The sequence below is a fragment of the Loa loa genome, assembly GCF_000183805.2.
Source record: "Loa loa unplaced genomic scaffold supercont3.1119, whole genome shotgun sequence".
Classification (NCBI taxonomy): Eukaryota; Metazoa; Nematoda; class Chromadorea; order Rhabditida; family Onchocercidae; genus Loa; species Loa loa.
Window position 1 is genome coordinate 1 of NW_018109299.1, and position 2,217 is coordinate 2,217.

The 2,217-nt window shown below is 31.0% G+C and overlaps 1 protein-coding gene across 1 annotated transcript; it reads right to left on the bottom strand.

Moving 5' to 3' along the window:
* Positions 1–1,322: 1,322 nt before the first annotated feature.
* On the bottom strand, positions 1,323–1,534 carry LOAG_14009 (hypothetical protein; the record flags this gene model as incomplete). Its single annotated transcript, XM_003149512.2, has 1 exon — positions 1,323–1,534. A coding segment is annotated over one exon (210 nt), but the record flags the coding sequence as incomplete, so codon positions are not given.
* Positions 1,535–2,217: the final 683 nt, after the last annotated feature.

Here is a 2,217-nt window from a genome sequence, read left to right on the forward strand (position 1 = left end):
ATTTGAATTACTGGCTCACAACTCAAAAAATCCATTTGAATTTCTGATTATGAGCGATTGTATAACTTATCACAATACTTATTACAGATGAGACATTAATTACGGACGATACATGTATTGCCAATCGTAAAAAACGAATATTTTCATGAACCTGAAGGATGATATGATTTGACTTTAATTGGTGCAAAACTTTTTCACAGAGTTATTGATGGAAGCTCATTTGCTAGTATTGGTACTGGTATAGCTTCTGATATAAGTATCAATACAAATTAAGTTGCTATCTCACAATAGGCATTGATTGTATCAGTTCTTTAGAAAGTTGCTCTGACAAAAATACCCAAAGAATGAGTTTAATATCAAATGAAATAAGCAAGAATTATCATCGAATACATCATATCAGCACCTACCTGATAACGCATGGACAGACTGCATTGACTAGTAGTCACTTTTCTTTTCAGCTTTCTGTTGTAAAACAAAAGGATAAATACAGCGACGAAAGCAGTAATATCATTTATCAGCAGTATGAGAGAAACAATATAATAACGATATAGCTCACTTTCTTGATTCAAAACACAAATAAGCACCCGAAGATTTGTTCCGAACTGTAATACATTTTTAATGGTGGCGCAAAATACCATTTGCGCCACCGTTAAAACTAAAGCTTTAAGGGTTTGTTAACAATCCAATGAAACAGACAGTTTACTCATCCATCTAATTCCCTGTTAATTTTCCAAAAGATAACAATAATATTAATCTTTTCCTATGTCCTATGTAAAACTTTACGTAAAGTTTATTTCCCAAAATGCTGCCTTATAAACATCTAAATAAATTAAGAAGTCTTTCTTCAAAACAAATAATTCTCAACAATGACACCTGTCCGATAGCATAGAAAATAAGCATCATTACTCCAGAACACCACTGGATAATTATCACTGTGATAATGAAGCAAGTGTCCCTTCGTTTTTCATAATAGTTCGATCTTAAAAATATTTATGAATGCTTATTTCTTGTAATATGATAAAACTTCCGTAGCATATTCGAGTACTTATAAAATTGTAGAGTAGCTTAGGTCAAAGGACAAAATTTTGTATCCTATTTCGAAAACTTTCAAAGTAAGCATAAAGGAATGTTTTTGAAATGATTATTAAAATTGATGGAGTTGAATGTTAAACTTTAAGAATTAAATTTATGTTCACTGTTTCATCTACTTTTTTATCTTTTGTTTAGTCGTAATGAAATTTTTTATCCATCGTTTTGAATGGGAAATTATTGGACAATGTATGCTACAAGGCATTCATCACCAAACAAAATACTACACTTACTTTATGGTAGCAAACAATCGTTCAATGGAAAAGGCTAATATAGATGTATGAATATTGAGAGAACCCAAAATTAGAGGTGCACGAATGATGAAGCAATCGTTATATGGTATCAAGAGGTCACAGGGTCGATCCAATGGTCTACTGGATAAATAGATTTCGTATGCTGTCATAAGTGTTCCACCAAGACTGACCAACAGTGCTGATACATTCATATTTTGTAAGAGTAGAATTGAATTTCTGTAAAATATTACTTCGTTCAATTTCTGACAAATAATAATGAACAGTATGGTGAAAGGACGGAGACAAATAATAATGAAAATTTAATCTGCGACATAGTTCATTTAATCAAATAAACTCATTAAATGTTTCTCAAAATGATTCGAATTAAGGTGTAAGATCAATGAACGATTCTGAGGCTTATTTTTTTTTTGCTTGGCTTATCTCAGCTATGTTCTTAACTAGGCTCATTTAATAAAACAATTTTCTCCCATTCTCGAAGTAAAATAGCAAAGATATTTTGAAAGTAAAAAGTAGGATTATTACCTGTGCAATGCAATTTGTTTCACTCCAAAAAAAGCAAATTTTAGTATTAAAAAGGTTGCTATTAAAATAATGCTTATCAAAATAAATGGTAAATAGCGAAATATCATCATTTTATGCCGTGAAAGAGCTTCCAAGCACAAATCATTCATTTTCAGACAATAATGTAAACCGGATCTTGAGCTAAAATGGAAATAGTAGTAGGGAATTGATAAATGATGTTTCAATCTGATAGCATTTAATTCGATTAATTCCAACCTAGTCAAGTTAGGGCCAAGTTAGATCGAAATTAATTGAATTAAATGTTAACTTGATCCGACCTGACTTGATTAAGCAACCATTCTTCTTCGCCGTA